The sequence below is a fragment of the Sphaerodactylus townsendi genome, linkage group LG17 (genome assembly GCF_021028975.2).
Source record: "Sphaerodactylus townsendi isolate TG3544 linkage group LG17, MPM_Stown_v2.3, whole genome shotgun sequence".
NCBI lineage: Eukaryota > Metazoa > Chordata > Lepidosauria > Squamata > Sphaerodactylidae > Sphaerodactylus > Sphaerodactylus townsendi.
The window spans coordinates 28124611-28142110 of NC_059441.1; the positions used below are offsets into that span (position 1 = coordinate 28124611).

At 46.6% G+C, this 17500-nt stretch overlaps 1 protein-coding gene across 5 annotated transcripts in view; it reads right to left on the reverse strand.

Moving 5' to 3' along the window:
• Positions 1 to 17500, reverse strand: part of SV2B (synaptic vesicle glycoprotein 2B) — a 122396-nt gene that overhangs the window by 34300 nt on the left and 70596 nt on the right. For 3 of the 5 annotated variants that reach the window (XM_048481994.1, XM_048481993.1, XM_048481995.1), the window contains exon 2: positions 174 to 1043. In XM_048481994.1, the coding sequence (XP_048337951.1) occupies positions 174 to 669 (496 nt within the window). In that variant the 5' untranslated portion in view covers positions 670 to 1043. The remainder of the gene's footprint in view (positions 1 to 173; positions 1044 to 17500) is intronic. The other 2 variants (XM_048481997.1, XM_048481996.1) reach the window with 1 other exon arrangement.

A 17500-nucleotide genomic window follows, 5' to 3' on the forward strand; every position in this document is an offset into this window, starting at 1 on the left:
TTCAGCCTGAAGGGACCAGGCCACTTCTCCAGCCTGCACTGTTTCAATAAGGTAAGTGTGGGGGGGGGGCAGAGCACTGCAGGGGGGGGCGGAAAACACAGAGTACACACCGGCTGCAGTACGGCCCAGCTATGCCTCTGCCCGGGGCACTCTGCAGGAGAAATGGCACTCACCAAGCATCCCTTTGTTGGAGGATGACAAACACATGTCCTTCTCTGCGCTGGGCAAGACGAAGCCAACCACAAACACCTCCACCCCGTCGGCCATCAGCGCCAAGCCCAGGACGATGAAGAGCGTCCACTGAAAGCGTCCGTGACTGCACTCTTCAATGATGGTCTCATACTGGTGAGCCAGTTGCTCTTCATCTTCCATCCTCTCAGCCACGAGGTCCGCGTGGTCTCGAAACTCGTCAGCCATCCCTGCCGCTTTCTTCTTCTGCTTGGCCTTGACGTCGTCGGGGTGAGGGATGCCCTGGTACTCGCCTTCGTAGACTTCGTCGTCTTCATCATGTCCCTCCGTGGCATCGCTCTGGGCATCTTCCTCTTGACCGGGCTGCTCCCCGCCGTGGTAGTAGCCATCTTGGGGAGGGTAGCCTTCATAATTGGTGCCTTGGTATCTGTAGTCATCCGAAACTTGGTTCACCTGATTCCGGTACCCGTCATCCATCATGAAGGTTTGCTTCTCGTTTCAGCACTGTGTGAATTTCCACAGTAACGTATTTTATATATTAGTATGTGTTTAACATGCCATGAACTATATGCGCACCATTTGGGTTCGGGCAAGGGACTCGACGTTCAAAAGGATGCCAGAATTCTGGGGGAACTTTGCAGGAGAAGGTTAAATGAAGGGGTGGTATCGTTCCTCCAATGAAAAAAAGCGTACGATTTTCGTGCTCTCCGCAGTGGCGTCCCACCGTCTTCCTTGGACTGGCAAGAGAGGTCTAGCAAGCGACATGAAGGATCAGAAGCTTCGTGGAACCGCAGCTAGTGGGCCGTCAGAAGTCATTTGCTTTTCTGACTCATTCTCCTGCTAAAGGTTATTCCCTGCGAAAGAAAGAGAAACAGAAATGACTTTTGAGTTCCGAAAGGAAAACACGCACACACAGTCTTGCCAAGGAATAGGTTAGGATTGACCAAACAGGGATGGCAAATTCCTGGCTATTGGAGTGAAGCAAGCCTTTATTGGCATAGACAACAGTACAACAGTAATAAAAAAACAGATTAAAAAGCATATACAATACAGGTCGAAGGAAATCTACTGGCGTTTAGTAATTTCCAGGAGAAAGTCTGCCCCTATCACACAGAGAGAAGGATCAGGGTTGTCCAACAAGTCGTGTAATCTAATTAAATCGGGGAGATGGGGTAAATGTAAAGGAGTACGATTCACATACTTGGATCTGATTTCCTTAAATCTGAGACAGTGTAGTAATTTGTATATAATTTGTAAATGGTTATATATAATTTGTATATGGTTTTAACTGGGATTGGGGGTGAAATGGATTTTAATTGTTTATATGAATGATGGACACCGCCCTGAGACCTTCGGGGAAGGGCGGTATAGAAATTTAATTATTTAATTGATTAATTAATCAATCAATCAATCAATGAATTGATAGATAGATAGATAGATAGATAGATAGATAGATAGATAGATAGATAGATAGATAGATAGATAGATAGATAGATAGATAGATAGATAGATAGATAGATAGATAGATAGATAGATAGATAGATAGATAGATAGATAGATAGATAGATAGATAGATAGATAGATAGATTGATTGATTGATTGATTGATTGATTGATTGATTGATTGATTGATTGATTGAGAGAGAGAGAGAGAGAGAGAGAGAGAGAGAGAGAGAGAGAGAGAGAGAGAGAGAGAGAGATAATTGGTGGGCCAGAGATTCAACTGAGCCATTGTTACATGGGCACAATTTTTTAGCCTTTTCTTGCTTATTAAATCTGCCATGTAACAAGGCAGAAGGCATAACATTAAACCTGGCGAGCATTATGGCTCTCCTTTGAACAGGGTTTATTAAGCAATACAGGTATTGTGCCAAGTGGCCCCGTTCAAATGGGGTGGAGTGGTGGTGTAGTGGTGGCAGTGTTCATTAGTGCCTGTCTTGATTCTAGTGTTTTTCAGTACCGGTAGCCAAATGTTGTTCATTTTCATGGTTCAGAATGTCTGTGTAGATTAATTCAGCCAGTGCTAAACCAAGCTGGGCACAGAATATTATTTGAAAACACTGAAATTCTGGACCACTCTGACAACCACTATGTCAATCTCCACAGAGAAGCTATTGAAAGCACGTGGACAATTTCGACAGAAAGAAAGGAACCATGAAAATTAACAAAATTTGGCTACCAGAACTGAAAAACACTAGAATCAAGATAATGACTAATGAACACCACCCAGATAAAGGATGTCTCCAGGCAGTAAGCAGTCAAAGGGATTGTGAGCACCACCCAGACGAAGGATGTCTCTAAGGTAGTAAATGATCAAAGAGTCTCCTGAAAACTCCCTGAAATTTTGGTGCTGCTAGCCTAAAAACTGCGCCCTCTGCAGGCCACAAATGGAAAAAACACTGAAAATACAAAAAATCCCACCTGCAGTTTTTGCGCCCCCCCCCCCACAAGGGGGCGCCCTGGGCAACTGCCCACTTTGCCCAATGGGAGGAACGCCTCTGTTAACTGGCAAATGATTCTTTCTCCCACCCTGGACATTCCACAGGTATATATACTCCGCTTGCTTTACTACCATCAGATCTTCTGCAGATGCCAGCCACAGATGTAGGTGAAACATCAGGAGAAAATGCTACTTGATACTAGAACACAACCATACAGTCCAGAAACCACACAGAACCCCAGTGATTCCGGCTCTGAAAACCTTCAGATAATACACAATTATTCAGTTAAAAAGGTGCAGGTATTAAGTGCCTAGCAGCACCGTGCAAACAAGCAGGGCACTTGGATCCCACTGCCACCATGGGGGCTTTCTGATGGCACGGAGAGGCTAAAAACACAGTACAGGAATTTTGATACTGCTAAGGTCACATTAGGATCAGTATCCACCAGTAGTTTAGCTACAAATTCCTGTTTTGTAACAAGGCTCAATTTCTGGATATATCTATTCATCCATTTTTCACACGCCACATTATGGTGTTTGCTGCTTCATGAAAGCAAATATCCACCGCAGCAAGATTTCTTGTACAGATGGATTTCCTCTAGCCCTGCTTTCACTTTCTACTTTCTCTGCGGCAAGCAAATCCACTTACAGCATGAGTTTAGTTTTGCTTCACTGCCAGAGCGGGACAGATTTGCCAGTGGGCACAGCTTTGCCCTGGACCTCTTCCCTCCACCTGCAGCCAGCCTGCCCAGTCTTACCGCCCGCCCACCCCCCCACGCACACACCCGGTATGCTACAATGGCTAAACTAATGAACCTTTGAAGCAGACAATCAAAGCATGAGTTTGATGGGAAGTAGGAACATCCCCTTGGGATGGGGCGGTATAAAAGTTTAAATAATAAATAAATAAATAATATTTCTTCTATGTTGCTGAATCGTTTACTTCAACAACGACAACAATTGTACAAAGCAATAATAATAGTACAACAACGCGTTACATGGCCAACTTCTGGAGAAGATCAAGGACAAGGTGGACAATGAAAAGACCTGGCTGTGGTTAACAACTGGAACTTTGAAAACGGAAACTGAGTCACTGATCTCAGCCACACACAGTCAAGGGTGACCAGTGGTGTAGCGCCAAGGGGGCAGGGGCAATGCACCGGGCACCTGCTGGTGCAGGAGCGTGGTGGGGGCATTCTGGGGTGGGGATGGGCAGGGGCTTCGGAGGGGCGCAGTGTGCACGCATGCCCCGGGCACAGTTCCCCCCACACTCCAGCCCTGAGGCTGACCCTCCTTAGCTTCCAAGATCAGACACGATCCAGCCAGCCTTGGCCATCCCCGTCAGAGCTTAACAGTTAATATTACATGCCCATTTCCTTTACCAAAAACTGAGGTGCTTTCCCACTTGCATCACTTTACTGTTCTTTGTAGTTCTTGATTCATGAGGATTAGTGAATAATTAGTTATAATTCTGGCTGGAACTCTAGCTCCCTGCTGAAAGAAAACCAAACTGCACGTAACTGTGTTTTCTCACATTCAACCCTCGTCACTTTAAGGTCCCCTCACTGTTAATTTATTTTATTTAGATATTTATTGACAGAGTAGACCTTTTCCTGCGGAAACTGCGTTACCGAGGCAGGATAAGTGCTGCTGCAACAGGCTTGGCACAGCAGAAGAAACAACACAACACCATAAAGTAGTTTCACTTCCAAAGAAGACTTTATCTTTAGGTGCAAGTTATTTGCAGTGTATCAGCAAACAATCGGGCAGCCTGCTCCGCAGCAACTCAGAAATCCCTAGACACGGTACAGTTGAACATGCTCTACCTTTATACTTCTGTTAGCCTATCACAGTAAAGGTCAGTGATCAGGTTGAAACCGGTTCTGTACAGACACATCAGGTTTTGACAGGTGGTTTTGTCTGACATGTGCTTTCACCTAGATCACATTGATCTGTCTGCTCACAAAATGCACACCACATTTTTTTTTTATTCCCTGACATTTATACCTCACTTTTCTGCCTAGTAGGCAGCCGAAGCAGCTTACAATATCATCCGGGTTGCCAGCCTCTGGATTTCTCCCTCAATGGCAGCTGATCTCCACCCTATCAAAGGTCCGTTCCTGTGGAGAAAAGGCTGCTTTGGAGCGTGGATACTAGGGCATCATACCTCTATGAGATATTTCTCCTCCCCATGACCTCCAGACTCCCCCAATTCCCACAAACCTCCAGGAATTTCCCAACCTGAAGCTGAGAACCCTAAATATCATTTCACCGCGCTAAGAAGGGTATTGCTGGAAAGCTCAGGAGTAAACAAAACACTCAGACACTTTTGGGATAAAACATCTGGCTGCAGTTGTTTGTTGAGTTCAGACAACAGGAGCTCAGGGGCAGCATAGGAACCGATCCTTGCATCGGGCAACCTGCGTGTTGAACTGATGGGCACCGTATGTTCCCCAGCTGGGGAACAAAGTAAGGAGTAGCAAGTCCAGGGATCCCACTGAGTGCTGGCCTCTGAGTGCTGACCCCTTACTTCCTGGAGGTTGTAGGTCACCCGGCAGCCACACACAGCCCCTTACGGGAGCTCCCGGCCTTTGGGAGGCAGGTCCGCAGATGCCACCTTTCACAAAAAGAAGAAGAAGAAGAAGAAGAAGAAGAAGAAGAAGAAGAAGAAGAAGAAGAAGAAGAAGAAGAAGAAGAAGAAGAAGAAGAAGAAGAAGAAGAAGAAGAAGAAGAAGAGGAGGAGGAGGAGGAGGAGGAGGAGGAGGAGGAGGAGGAGGAGTTTGGATTAGATACACAAGCTCTTAACCTCCTACGCCACTGGAACAAAAGGCTTTGTTCCAATGCCCAATTTGCCCAGTGGTGACAAACAAAACAAACAATGCAACAAATACAACCAGAAACAATTAAAAGAGCATGCAGAATAGGAAAGCGTGTGTGGGCAGGCCCAGGAGGTAAAACAGAAAAAAGGCTGGAGAGCGGGGAGGGATTGCCATTCAAAATCTTCCCAGGCCCCAGGGGCGGAGCGAGGGGGAAATGTGCCCGGAGCATGTGCGCGCCCTGCGCCCCTGCCGCAGTGCCACCCATCCCGCTCCTCTCCGGAACGCCCCCTCCATGCCCCAGCCATGTCCCTATACCAGCACACACCCAGGGCATTGCGCCCCACCCTGTCCCATGGGTGCTACGCCACTGCTGGGCCCTAAGCCCTGCCTATGTAAGAGGCCCATGGGGCCCAGCTACTTCCAACATTCCTGATTTGTAGGATCATTTGGCTGGAGGGGCCTCCTTGCTCCCTCCTGGACAGCAACAATGGCGTATGGGGTAAGTCAGAGCTTAATTTCGCCTCTTCCTTTTTATACTCACAGCAATTGTTATAACCTTATCAGCAACTGTGTGAGGGACGGTTAGGTTATCAAAGAAGACTGACTCAAAATCCCCCAGTGGGGTTTTTCAAAAAATCCTGAGGTTCTTTTGTTGGGAATTATGGAGGCCTTTCCTATGCAATACAGACAGTGGTGGGATCCAAAAATGTTAGTAACAGGTTCCCATGGTGGTGGGATTCAAATTGTGGTGTCGCGCCAATGGGGCTGGGCTGGGCACGACAGGGGGCGTGGCCGGGCATTCCAAGGGCAGGGCATTCCTGGGTGGGGCTGTGGCAAGGATGCAGCTGCTGCGCCGGTCCTTGGGCGGGAAACGAATGCACGCAGGCACAGGCTGCCACGCACGCCGGTGCACCTCCTGCTAGACTGCTTCAAGTTCTGCGCGCTACTGCTGAGAGGAGGGGCGTAACTAAGGCAAAAATCACGTGGCAAAATCACCCATTAGTAACCCCCTCTCGGCACACACAAATAATTAGTAACCTACTCTCGGGAACCTGTGAGAACCTGCAGGATCCCACCTCTGAATACAGAACTCTGTTTATGTCTATGACGACTACAGCAAGAACTTTATATGCACAAAAGGGAGAGATAATAAGCTACCAACAAAAGAGGACTGGATTCTGAAAGTTACAGAATATTCAGAAATGGCGAAGTTGACGACGTTATTATGAGACAATAGTTGGAACACTTTTTTTAGAAAACTGGAAACCTTTTATGGAATATCTTTCGATAACCTGTTCAAATAGAGAAGTAGCAACAGGGTTTGAAATCTCAAGAAAATAGTAGATTGTAATTGTTAGAAGCCACTTGAGAAATAACTATTGAACTAATGTTTTCATTATATATGCATGAACCTAAAGAAAACTTTTAATCAAAGATGAGATAGCCGGAAGACAATATATGAGTAGTTTTGTTGTGTTTTTTTGTGTGCTTGTACAGATTTTGTTAGTTTGTTGGATGCCTGAGAAAATAAAATTTGTATTTTAAACAAAATCCCCCAATGAGTTTCCATAGCACAATGGGGATTTTGTACCTTGGTATCTCAGTTCCTAGTCTAATGCTCTAACAACTGCACTTTAAACTGTGAGCTCCTTTGGACAAGAGCTACTTTTTTTTTGCTGTCAGCCTCTGCAAATTGATGGCCCGGCATAAATAAGAACTGTAAACACACCAGGCCGTATGGTGTTCCCGGTTAGCATTGCTTTGGGGAGAGTTTTCAATTACATATTAAGAACATAAGAACATAAGAACAAGCCAGCTGAATCAGACCAGAGTCCATCTAGTCCAGCTCTCTGCTACTCGCAGTGGCCCACCAGGTGCCTTTGGGAGCTCACCTGCAGGATGTGAAAGCAATGGCCTTCTGCGGCTGTTGCTCCCGAGCACCTGGACTGTTAAGGCATTTGGAATCTCAGATCAAGGAGAATCAAGATTGGTAGCCATAAATCGACTTCTCCTCCATCAATCTGTCCAAGCCCCTTTTAAAGCTATTCAGGTTAGCGGCCATCGCCACCTCCTGTGGCAGCATATTCCAAACACCAATCACACGTTGCGTGAAGAAGTGTTTCCTTTTATTAGTCCTAATTCTTCCCCCCAGCATTTTCAATGTATGCCCCCTAGTTCATGAATTTGCCACTACACGAGGTCCCGAGGTCTGGGTATGATTGTTTTATTGATCCAGTGTGACACTTCACTTCAGTTGTACCTTTTTCTCTGAGCTTCTTTCTTCTCCGCCATAGCCAGATAAAAGCACACTCTTAACAGATGGATTCTCTCCTCGCACTCCTCCGCCCCCACCCGGTTGCACAAGGATCACTGAACAAAAAAATATCAGCCCGCCTCATGTGGCCAATCAATTTGACTTTGTGCTCCCCGCACAATTAGGATTTAGCAAGATTTATTTTAGACACGCAGGTTCCTCTTGAGGCTCGTAAAGACCTGCCCACTGGAAATTGTTGCCGCCTCTAAAGTCACAGGGTTCTGGGAATTGGTATGCCTTCCGTATCTCCCTCTTGCGAACCTAAAAGGCCTCTAAAAAGGCAGTTCTGTCTTATTTTTTTTTTTAACAGTGGTCACAAAATTGCATAGATAGATAATTATCCTTGCAGGGGGGAAAGCCCCTGAGTCACAGCAGAGAGAGAGAGAGAGAGAGAGAGAGAGAGAGAGAGAGAGAGAGAGAGAGAGAGAGAGAGAGAGCCTTCCAACGTTTCCTGCAGGCAGATTTATTAGTTTAGGATAGTATTGGGAGTAGCCTGCTGCCTGCTGCATACGAAAATCAATCAGCTTTCACACTTTGCAGGAATACGTTCTGAACAGTGCCCCACAGACTTTGCTGCGGCTCGTGCTGAATGAGTTCGATTTCGAATCCCTTTAACGGCATATAAATAGTTGAACATTAACATTGCAAGATAATAAACAGCCTTTGCAACTTCCGACGAGTTAAAATAACACCATTTAAAAATTTAGCCACCGCTGCCAACAGCTCGTAGTTGTGGCTGTTTAAAAGATATATCACCTTCTGTTTATCTGTGATGCCTTCACTTCCATGCAGGAAGGGGATTGTGTGCTTCTTCCTACCTATCTCATAAAAAGGACAATTCAACAGCATATGAGATACTGTTTCCACAGAACCCATGCCACACGGGCATTTCCTTTCCTTATGTGGGATTCCAAGGTGGCGTCCAAGGCTAAAGGAAGAAGGCAGGGCATTACACCTAGCTAAGGTGATTGCTCTACGCCACCGGGCCTCAACCAGGAGATAAAGGTACCGGGCTACAATTAATCTATCCACAGGTATTCCCAGAGAGATCCGGGAAGACTTTGCAGGAATACGTCCTGAACGGTGCCTCACAGACTTTGCTGCGGCTGGTGCTGAATGAGTTTCAGAGAGCGAAAAACGAAAAACAAAGCCCAAATAATCCCAGTGGGGTTGACTTTTTTTGGAACGCCAAGAAGGTATCCGATGGATACGACGTTGCACGCTGCTAGAGCTCTCAGTGGGGTTTATTAAGTGAGCTATCTGTGCCGTAGATCCCTGTATGAGATCCATTTCACGACTGAAATACATTGGAAGCTCAGTGCGATAAACAAGATCTGAGCTTCCTGGAGAGAGATTTCTGCCCCACGGACAGAGCTTGATTACCCCAGGGGGAAATAAGTGCCATAGGGTAGCCCTTGACTCATCAATAGGATAGCACAGAGTCAGGGGGCTTGCGGGGGAGGGGTTGAAGATGCCCCAGGGCTTGCTATCTTTATCCAGCATTCTTTTCACATGCTCAGTTGGTCCAAATTACAGGTTGGCAGGCGGTTAAAGGAGACGCATCTTTTTGTATTATATTGTATGAAAACAGGAGCTGGGAGAGGGGGGGGAGAGGCGTAAGCAGAGCCCAAATTGTGGAATCAGCAAATGGACTCCATCAATTATTTACAGAAACCATTTCGAAGCCAGATAAATCACCCCAGAGACGGAACGCTCAGCGCTCGTACAAAGCAATTTCCATATGTGAGAGAGAACATTATAAAGCAAATTGGGCTCTGCAGAAACATGCGTTCTTGGAAGAGTTCGGACCAGAAATCAGATACTCTGGTGTGAGAAACACTTCCAACTAAAAGCACATCTTACTTCCTGCCTTTGGAGGAAAGAGAGTTTCCCCCGCCGTCTACCCCTGCTGCCCCAAACCTAGGATCACAGAGATGAAAGGACCCACAGTTTGGAGTGTAGCGAACACCAAATTTTTTGCATTGTCATAATGAATGGTGTTTGGAATATGCTGCCACAGGAGGTGGTGATGGCTGCTAACCTGGATAGCTTTAAAAGGGGCTTGGACAGATTTATGGAGGAGAAGTCGATTTATGGCTACCAATCTTGATCCTCTTTGATCTGAGATTGCAAATGCCTTAACAGTCCAGGTGCTCGGGAGCAACAGCCGCAGTAGGCCATTGCTTTCACATCCTGCATGTGAGCTCCCAATGGCACCTGGTGGGCCACTGGGAGTAGCAGAGAGCTGGACTAGATGGACTCTGGTCTGATCCAGCTGGCTTGTTCTTATGTTCTTATGAATGACACTGAAAATGTGTAATGCTGATCTGAGAAGATACCTATGTAAAACACCATTTCACTGATGGATCACACCACACTGGCCAACTGTCAGGAGTGCTCTGATTGTGTGTTCCTGCGTTGCAGGAGGTTGGACTTGATGGCCCTTGGGGGTCTCTTCCAACTCTATGATTCTATCTAGACATCTGGTGAATCAAACCTGGTTATCCCTATTAGAGTCCAAATGCTCTCAACCACTATGCCACACTGGTTCTCTTACTGCAGTGTTTTCCAACCTTTTCAACGTCGCGGTACCCTTGACCTCGCTCTTCATATCTGAGGGTACCCTTGAGGTTCATTTGATTTTTTTTTTTTGCATTTTTAAGGGTTTTTTCTGTTTTTGGCCTGTAGGTGGGGGGAGTGGCAAGCAGGGGGAGGGGAGGAGAGGGAAAGCAGTGTTGTTTGTTTGCCTAAATTCGGCATGGATTGGGGGGATTTAAAGGGAGAGCTCCCTTTAAATCTACCCCCCCCCCCAATCCACACCGAATTTAGGCAATAAAACAATGCTGTTTTTCAATGTTGTTTAAAGGGAGCCCATGAGGCTTCCAACCCCCCCCCCTTCAAAATCCATTTGATTCCGGGGGGGGGCAGGCGGTAGCATTCTCAAGGTACCCCTGGGACATGCTCAGGGTATCCCAGGGTACCACGGAACTCTGGTTGGGAATCCCTGTCTTATTGCTTCTTCGGCGGCAGCTATTCACAGCTAGAACAATTATGATCGTGCCTTTTCATCCCCTTCTATAAAATAGGCCAATCTAGAACCTCGGCGTATCTCTGAACACATAAGAAGCAGTTTGCTAAGTCAGACCGCTGGTCTTTCAAAGTTAGTATTTCCTACTCTGACCAGCGGTGGTTTTCCAGGGTGTCAAGTTGAAGTCTCTTACCTCACCTGTTATCCAAGTTTTATATATGTCGATGCCAGGGCTTGAAACTGGGACCACCTGCATGGAAATTGGTTAGGTTTGAGTGCAATAGCACTTCATAAACCGATAAAATGTTCAGTTTTGGGAATCAAAGGTTGTCTTCATCAAACGCACGCAACTGACAAAGGGACATTTTAACACACAAACTGTGCTACAGCAGAGCGACACAACTTGCGCATGCAGCAGTGGCACAGGAGTTAAGAGCAGGTACACTCTAATCTGGAGGAACCGGGTTTGAATCCCCACTCTGCCGCCTGAGCTGTGGAGGCTTATCTGGGGAATTCAGATTAGCCTGTGCACTCCCACACACGCCAGCTTGGGCTAGTCACGCCAGCTTGGGCTAGTCACAGTTCTTCGGAGCTCTCTCAGCCCCACCCACCTCACAGGGTGGTTGTTGTGAGGGGGGAAGGGAAAGGAGCTCGTAAGCCCCTTTGAGTCTCCTGCAGGAAAGAAAGGGGGGATATAAATCCAACTCTTCTTCTTCTTCTAATCTCTGAACCCATTGTGAAACGGCATAAGCAAATACAACATTGGGGTGCTGTGTGGTTTCCAGGCTGTATGGCCGTGTTCTAGCAGCATTCTCTGCTAGAACACGGCCATACAGCCCGGAAACCACACAGCACCCCAGTGATTGTTACAGCTTCTATACCGCCCCATCCCCAGAGGGCTCTGGGCGGTGTACAACAAAAAATATAAATAGACGAATTATAAAATCTTTAAAACAGCGATAACAATAGCAGTAAAAGTAATAATAGAGGCGTCCGACTAACCCCATTTTTTAAATTCTCCCCAAAAAAGGGGGAGGAGGGTGATGAGTCACATTATCATGAGATTCTGGAGCTCTTCAGAATCCATTTTCTTCCTTTCCTGTTCTTTGGGGCCCGAAAAGCAGACGCCATGTCACTTAATGAAAATATTGCTCTCTTAATTTGAAAATGTCTTTCTGCAATTATTGTTCGGGTCCTCTCCTTTTTTAAAAAAAACTGTTTTAGGAAAAGAGCAATGAAAAACGTTTTCGCTGATTTTCAAAGAACTATGATATTTTTAAGTTTGACATTTCGTGTGTGTGAATGCTTGAAAACATAATGTTCAAAGCAGTCAGTTAACACAATGTTCCAGTTATTTAGCGCAATGTTCTAGTGACAGATGAAGAAAAGAAATACCATCAGCCTTCTTGGGAGAAATCTGTAGCTGCCATTTTTTTTGCATTTACCTAGTTTTTGACATACTTGGTTCTTGGTAGCCTGAAAGCTCAAATTTGTAGAAAAACTGTATGTGCATGTGTGCTTGCTTGCGTGCATGCGTGTGTGCGTGCGTGCGTGCGTGCGTGCGTGTGCATAAAGTGTCATCAAGTTGCAACTGACTTACGCCAACCCAGTATGGTTTTCAAGGCAAGAGACATTGAGTGATTCCGCATGGGCCAAATATAACGGGTTGAGGAGTGTGAAAAAAGCATTATGGGGGAGAAGTTCCCACAGAACTGGCTCCCCAAATGTTTCTAACTGGGAATATTTGACTGAGCCTGAATTCTTTTTCTCTAACCCGGTTTCAAATGCTTCCTGCTTGCCTGTGCGAACTACAGCAAACTGGAAGAAGAAGAAGAAGAAGAAGAAGAAGAAGAAGAAGAAGAAGAAGAAGAAGAAGAAGAAGAAGAAGAAGAAGAAGAAGAAGAAGAAGAAGAGGAGGAGGAGGAGGAGGAGGAGGAGGAGGAGGAGGAGGAGGAGTTTGGATTTATATCCCCCCTTTCTCTCCTGCAGGAGACTCAAAGGGGCTTACAATCTCCTTGCCCTTCCTCCCTCACAACCAACACCCTGTGACATAGGTGGGGCTGAGAGAGCTCCAAGAAGCTGTGACTAGCCCAAGGTCACCCAGCTGGTGTGTGTGGGAGTGTACAGGCTAATCTGAATTCCCCAGAGAAGCCTCCCCAGCTCAGGCGGCAGAGCGGGGAATCAAACCCGGTTCCTCCAGATTAGATACACGAGCTCTTAACCTCCTGCGCCACTGCTGCTCAAGCATTAAACTCCCACCCCCTTCTGCCCACCATTATGGTGGATTCTCCAGGCAGCCACCATCCGAGCAGGTTCTCTAAGGCGGCCGCCATGTTGTGCTGGTAAGTGGGTGGGGGGATTCTCAAGGGGAAGGAGTCTCAGGGGCGTGGATTCTCAGGTGGAAGGATTCTTGGATGGGGGGATTCCTTTGCGAACCATGCTGCCTCCTGCCGCCGGGATCTCAGCAATCCCAGCTGGCCGCTGCACTTGCTGCACAAACATCGACACAGGCAAATGTAACAGATTACATGAAGCCACATGGCCTGTGCAGAATCAGCCTTGGAAAGATTTAGGACAAGATTCACACCTTTTTGCCAGAGCCGCAGCAAGGGGGAACTGCTCCTGGGGCACGTGTGTGCCCTGCGCCCCTGCCATGCTCCTGCCCCCCCCCCCATGCCATTCCCCGGAACACCCCCACAATGTCCCTGCCCCGCCCCTGCACCGGCGTGCTCCCAGGGCAAGATGCCCCACCCAGTCTCCTGGCAGCTACGCCTCTGCTGTTTGCTTCCAACTCTTTCTTTCTCCCCTTTACATCGAGAGTTTACACTTGAAAGACTTGTGACAGATTTCCCACGAACCCCTAGTGCTGGTGGGAGGGCACTGACAAATGATCAGTGGGGCACAGCCCTCTTTTGCCCCACCGTGGCTATGAGCCTGCCAGGGGAACATCTTCCATTCAACTTATTGCAGGAGCAGACTTGGAAATGGCCATTTGCTCGTCTCCTGCATGAGCAAGCATCTGCTCTGGGCAGACAAGCAATCTGAACCCGGAAGCGGCTTCTCCTAATCACAACCTATTTCAGCATCCAAGGCTGGCAGTAGATTTCCTATGGGTGCTGTGTGGTTTCCGGGCTGTATGGCCATGTTCTAGCAGCATTCTCTCCTGACGTTTCGCCTGCATCTGTGGCTGGCATCTTCAGAGGATCTGATGGTAGGGATGGAAAGCAAGTGGAGTATATATACTGTGAGGTCAAAAGGTGAGGCCGTCTGAATAGAGTAGCCTGGCATGTGAGTCATGGAGAAGTCTGTAGCATGGGAGTAACAATGAAGCTAGCAAGGTCAATAGTTGAATGGATCTGAATAGAATAGAATGGATCTGAATAGACCAGGATACTTCTATTCAGATCCATTCAACTATTGACCTTGCTATCTTCATTGTTACTCCCATGCTACAGACTTCTCTGTGACTCACATGCCAGGCTACTCTATTCAGACGGCCTCACCTTTTGACCTCACAGTATATATACTCCACTTGCTTTCCATTGCTACCATCAGATCCTCTGAAGATGCCAGCCACAGATGCAAGCGAAACGTCAGGAGAGAATGCTGCTAGTACACGGCCATACAGCCCAGAAACCACATAGCACCCAAGTGATTCCGGCTGTGAAAGCCTTCAACAATAGATTTCCCATGAATTAGTCGTTTACCTGGGTACCCAGGTAAACCAGCAACCAGCTTTACCTGCTGTTTACCTGGGTACCCAGGTAAACAAGGCAACCAGCTTTACCTGCTGCCACTCAGAGCAGCAATGGAAGGCAAATAAAGAAAAAAAGCTGGGACGCCATATATACCGTGATGTCACTGCTAGAGGAAAGCGCGTCACACACTGAAGACGGAGAGTCAATATATTCAATGAGTGTATTTATGTATATTTTATAATTGTCCAGTTACTGAATCCAATAATTGTACATCCAGTTTTTTCAACAATAAAAGTTCATTTTTGAGATATATAATCCATATCTTCAATATATACGGAACAATTTGGCTCGTTTTCACTGCTAGAGGAAACCCAGATGTGGCTGTGAGCAGCTCTAGGAATCACCTGAAACATTATGGTTTTTACCATAGAATTCCTTGTGATTCCTAGAACTACCCAAGGTCGCTTTTGAGTTTTCGGCACTGATAGTGATACTTCAGTGCATGAAACACCATGTGCCCCCCATGCCCCCCCCCCAAGTTCCCACCAGCTCCTATTAACACCTTCATATAGTTAATGGAAATTTAAAAAGGGGGGGGGGGGTTTGCTGGAACTTGTGGAATGATTTGCAAAATACAGCCTGAAGAATTTCCTTTGGATTTCATTTGCAGTCTGTTGTGAATCCTTCAATCTAATGAAGACTTTTAAAAATACTAATAGTTACAACAAATATCCTACAATAAGGAATTTGGCTGAGAAGCCAGGAATAGAAAGCAATATCTTAGATAACACCCTCCAGGGAGAATTAGCTGGGGAATTTCAGATCCTGTACATAAGAAGAAGAGTTGGATTTATATCCCCCCTTTCTCTCCTGTAAAGAGACTCAAAGGGGCTTACAAACTCCTTTCCCTTCCTCCCTCTACAGCAGGCACCTTGTGAGGTGGGGGGGGGGGCTGCAAGAGCTCCGAAGAGCTGTGACTAGGCCAAGGTCACCCAGCTGGCATGTGCTGGAGTGCACAAGCTAATCTAGTTCACCAGATAAGCCTCCACAGCTCAAGTGGCAGAGCGGGGAATCAACCCCGCTTCTCCAGATTAGAGGCCACGCTGGCTCTCATATCCAAACAAGCAAAGAAAAATTCTTTTTCATTTTAGACTGCCAACATCTCCAGGTCCCTTCTGTAGGTATTATGTAATGAGACACTAAAAAATGCCTGTCGTGATCATGTATTTGTTTCTTTTTTAGAAGGTGTGCGCTGGATTTCCAGAGGCGGCTACATAAAGTACTAGAAAAAGAGGACACTGTGCTAACAATAAGGGTGATTTTTGCAGAAGGGTTGTGAAATCCGACTTCAACCACCTGTTGTTGCTTTCTGTACCTCACTAGCAGCCAAACATGGGCCAGGGCCTTTTCAGTTCTGGCCCCTACCTGGTGGAACATGTTCCTGATTGAGATTTGGGCCCTGTGGGATTTAAACAGTATCCATAAGCATAAGCATAAGCATAAGCATTTTATTGTCATTGTGCACGCACAACGAAATTTACAGCAGCATTCCTCGATGCACACAATTTCAGACTCATACATCATCATCCTCCACCCATCCCTACACAGCCCCAAATACATCAATATGAAGCAGCGGAGTTTAGCATAGCCACAGCTCTAGAGTAGAAGCTGTCTCTAAACCTCTTTGTCCTAGTTCTGAGGGCCCTGTATCGTCTGCCAGATGGTAGCAGTTTAAAAAAGAGAGTGTGCTGGATGAGACGGGTCCCTCAGAATATTTTGGGCTTTATTTAGGCTTCGGGCATTATAGATTTCTTCCAAGGAGGGGAGAGGGCAGCCGATAATCCTTTGTGCAGTGGTGATCACCCTTTGGAGCGCCTTCCTATTCGCCACTGTGCAACTGGAGAACCATACACAGATGCAGTAGGTTAGGACACTCTCTATAGCACAGCGGTAAAAGGACACCAGGAGTTTTCCATCCAGTTGCTGCTTCCTTAAAAGTCTCAGATAGTACAGTCTTTGCTGGGCTTTCTTAACCACTGCAGCAGTCTGTACTCCCCAGGGTATCCACAGGGCCTATAGGAGCAGCAGTGGCATAGGAGGTTAAAAGCTCATGTATCTAATCTGGAGGAACCGGGTTTGATTCCCTGCTCTGCCGCTTGAGCTGTGGAGGCTTATCTGGGGAATTCAGATTAGCCTGTGCACTCCCACACACGCCAGTTGGGTGACCTTGGGCTAGTCACAGCTTTTCGGAGCTCTCTCAGCCCCACCCACCTCACAGGGTGTTTGTTGTGAGGGGGGAAGGGAAAGGAGATTGTAAGCCCCTTTGAGTCTCCTGCAGGAGAGAAAGGGGGATATAAATGCAAACTCTTCTTCTTCTTCTTCTTCTTCTTCTTCTTCTTCTTCTTCTTCTTCTTCTTCTTCTTCTTCTTCTTCTTCTTCTTCTTCTTCTTCTTCTTCTTCTTCTTCTATAAGATGGAGCTGTTCTGCCAGGGTCAGCCGGGTTAATAGCTATAACATCCACTTTGGCCTCCCTGTGGTGGGGGTGGGGGGGGGTGTTACGTGGGGTACTAAGGATAAGTCACCATCTGGAGAGTTGGGTTGTTTAGTTAGTACTGTTAACTGGTTACATTTTAAAATCTATTTATTGCGATTTTAACGCAATTGTTTGATTGTTGTTGCCGCCCTGAGCCCTTTGGGTTGCCGCCCTGAGCCCTTGACCAATTTCCAGAAGTATCCTATGGTCAAAATTAACTTATCTCCAAATGGAGCCACGATTACTTGTGCTTATTCGTAAATTATATAGCAACACCACTTGTCAGGTCAAATTAGATCAAACTGGTATATTATCTGAAAAAATTCCAATCACCAGAGGGGTCAGACAGGGATGCGTATTGGCACCTCATCTCTTTAACATCTACATAAACGATCTTCAACACCACCTTAGCAAAGTTAATGGCCATCCTCCTAAAATTGGACAATGTCCCGTTCCACTCCTTCTCTATGCTGACGATGC